This window comes from Meleagris gallopavo, chromosome Z, assembly GCF_000146605.3.
Source record: "Meleagris gallopavo isolate NT-WF06-2002-E0010 breed Aviagen turkey brand Nicholas breeding stock chromosome Z, Turkey_5.1, whole genome shotgun sequence".
Lineage (NCBI taxonomy): Eukaryota > Metazoa > Chordata > Aves > Galliformes > Phasianidae > Meleagris > Meleagris gallopavo.
Window position 1 is genome coordinate 26,953,107 of NC_015041.2, and position 3,419 is coordinate 26,956,525.

At 39.4% G+C, this 3,419-nt stretch overlaps 1 protein-coding gene across 1 annotated transcript in view; it reads right to left on the minus strand.

Annotated features, from left to right (window-relative positions):
* LOC100550569 (receptor-type tyrosine-protein phosphatase delta-like) overlaps positions 1–3,419 on the minus strand; it is a 177,211-nt gene that overhangs the window by 25,436 nt on the left and 148,356 nt on the right. Inside the window, exon 17 of the mRNA XM_031557282.1 lies at positions 3,254–3,408. Coding sequence (XP_031413142.1) covers positions 3,254–3,408 — 155 coding nt within the window. The remainder of the gene's footprint in view (positions 1–3,253; positions 3,409–3,419) is intronic.

Genomic DNA, 3,419 nt, shown 5'->3' on the forward strand with positions numbered 1-3,419 from the left:
ATATATAATACATGGCCAAAGACAATTCAGTGCAGCCCAGGTAGGCCAAATGTTGGGCCACTCATGTTTTAAATAGAACAGACTGTAATTGAAATAGTACCTACCTGTACCAAGTATTTTCACCCAAGAAACAAGAGCTGACTGGAGAGATGTACACAAACCTTACTGCTATAAGAATGTTTTTAATAATTTAATGAGGAATTATCAACTACATTCAAAAACTTTGGGCTGTCTGTGCTCAACAAAGTAGAAATTTTTAAAGTATGGAGACACAAATTTTCAAATTTGCAATGAATCAGTTTTCATTAGTTTTTCTGCTCACAAATTGTTACTACTGGATATATTATGCATGAGTTGTATGAAGTGCCTAGAATCACATCTCAAAAAGTTGTACATAAGGCACAGAACTTGGACAAATTCATTACCAGCTTATGCGTTTCGTAGTGTATGAATACATGGATTAATAGGAAATAGGAAAAAAATTACTCGACAGACATAAAATCATAAACCAATTACCAATTTAACTGAAATTTCCATGATTAGCTAATAACAGAAAAAAAGAATGGTTTATTAATGTCACTAAATGATATATTTCATTTAAATCTTTCCAACTGTCTTGCTGTGACTCTTAAAAACTTACTTAATTTGAATATTTTTGCCCAGAGAGAATTTAGGTAATTATGCCAACCTATCCAAAGAGGTGATCTGAAATTGCTAGTATGAATTCACCAAGTGTATATTATGCCTAATCAATCTGGTGGCCTTTTTTGATGGAATAATGATATCAATAGATGAAGAGTAACTGTTATCATCAATCTGGATTTCTGGAAGGCCTTTAACATAGTCCCGCATCACATCCTTTTTTTCTAAGTTGGGGAGATATGGATTTGAAGCATGGACTATTTAGTGAGTAGAAAATTGGTTTGAAGTATGGTAAACAGCTCTGTCCAGGCGGAGGCCCATGATGGTTGGTGCTCCCCATGGTTCCATCTTGAGACTGATGCTCTTTAACATGTTTATCAGTGACATAATATAAAGGGATTGAGTGCACCTTCAGGAACGTAACAGATGATGGCAAGCTGAGTGGTTCAAATGATAAAATAGAAGGAAGAGATGTGATCAAAGAGATCTGGAGCTCAAAAGGTGGGCTAGTGTGAGCCTTATGAGAGAATGAAGGAAAGGTTGTTGATGTAGTCCACCTAGAATCAGCAAAGCCTTTGACACTGTCTCTCACAGTATTCTCCTGGAGAAGCTGGCAGCCTCTGGCTTGGACATGTACACTCTTTTATCGGTAAAGAACAGGCTGGAGGGCTGGGCCCAGAAAGTGGTGGTGTATGGAATTAAATACAACTGGTGACTGGTCATGAGTGGTGATCCCCAGAGATCAGTACTGGAGCCACTCCTGTCCAGTATTTTAGTGATAACCTGGAAAAGGTGGTTGAGTACACTATTAGCAAGTCTGCAAATGACACCACGTTGGCAAGAAGTGTTGATCTGCCTGGGGGTAGGGAGGCCCTACAGAGGGATCCGGACAGACCAGATTGCTGGGCTGAGGTCAGTGGGATGAAGTTCAACAGACCAAGTACTGGGTTCTGTAATTTGGCCACAACATCTCTAGGCAACGCTATAGGCCTGCGGCAGAGTAGTTGGAAGACTGCGTGGAAGAAAAGAAACTGAGGGTATTGGTTCATACTCAGTGGTACATGAGCCAGCAGCGTGCTCAGTGGACAAGAGGGCCAGTGGCATTCTGGCTTGTACCAGAAACAGTGTTGCCAGCAGGAGCTGGGAAGTGATTGTCTCTCTGTACTCAGTGCTGCTAAAGGTGCACATTGAGTACTGTGTTGTTTTGGGCCCCTCACTACAAGAAAGAAATCAAGGCCCTGAAGTGTGTCTAGAGAGGGCAGTGAAGCTGGTGAGAGATCTCAACAACAAGTCTTATGAGGAGCGGCTGAGGGAACTCGGATTGTTTAGTCTGGGAAAGAGGAGGCTCAGGGGTGCTCTCTACAACTACTTGAAAGGAGGTTGAGGCAAAGTGGGGTCAGACTCTTCTCCTGCATAGCTAGTGATAGAATTAAAGGGAATGACCTCAAAGTTGCACCAGCCTGTATTCAGGTTGGATATTAGGAAAAAATTTCTTCTCCAAAAGAGTGTTTATGTGCTGGAACAGTGTGCCTGGGGAGATGCTGGAGTCACTTTCCCTGGAGGTGTTCATGAAACATTTAGATGTCGTTCTAAGGCACATGTTTAGAGGGGACATATTTGTGGGAGCTGGATGGTTGGACTGAATGATCTTGGAGATCTTTTGCAACCTTTGTGATTCTATGATTCTATGATCTTTTAAGATTCTTTCCAACATAAACTATTCTGTGATTCTATGGAAAAATGAAGTCTACAAAAATCAGTAATTTTATGAATTCACTTTGAATGCGACAGCACAATAAATTGTTAATTACTACAACATAGTCCTAATCTGAGTGGGTTATGACAGGTTATTTCTATCAGCATTTGTAAGTTTATGCTACTAATCTTAGTACGATTTTACATATTTCTAGCAGGTTTGCTCTTATCAAATATTTCCAAAGATTCCCCTTCTCCTTGTCTTCAGTTTCCTTGCTAGAAAACCTTTAAGAGAAGTTGATGTTATTCTCTTTAAAGTTTATTAATTCATCTTTTGTAGTGTCCCAAATGTTTTGCTAGTTGCAAACATCATAGAGCAATCATTTCCCAGGAATTGAGTTCAGCCTGTTCTCCATATATGGCTTTGCTATTCCATGTCCTCACAGTTCTCAAGAAGTTAACCTTGAAAATAGATCAAAGTTTCTACCTATTTCAGTAAAAGTTACAGTTTAACATTCTTAATTTTCATGTTATTTACTTTCCTACACAATGTAAGTCATAATTTCAAAAGTTGTTTATTCAGAACATGTTTTCTTCAATATGCAGGATCCTCTTAAACCAGCAGGATCCTCTTTCCTCTTCATGCCATCATCTGAAAAATGTATCTATAGAGATATAGAATAAAGTCACCTGTTCACCCTGCAGAACTTCAGATATTCTAAAATTAATTTCCCTTGTACAAACCAAAGGAAATATTTTCAGCCCATCTGACTTGGCCGTGCCATATCCTGTTCTATTATTTTCAGTGTAAATATGTTTTTGAGAAACTCAGGAGTCTTTACAAGTGAAAATCCTGTTTTCATCTGCAATAAACCAGAAAGCAATAATCTTGATTTAAAAGACATTCTGATCTTACCTGCAATGCACTACCATCGGACCAGCATCAGGTGGGTTACAGGTCTTGACACGTCTCAGGAAAGCTAAGAATGGCGTTGGGTGTTCTGGAACACCATGGTCAGGCCAGGCAGTGAACTGGAATTGCCTCACTTCCCTTTTCTCACTTGAACCATTCTAAGAAATGA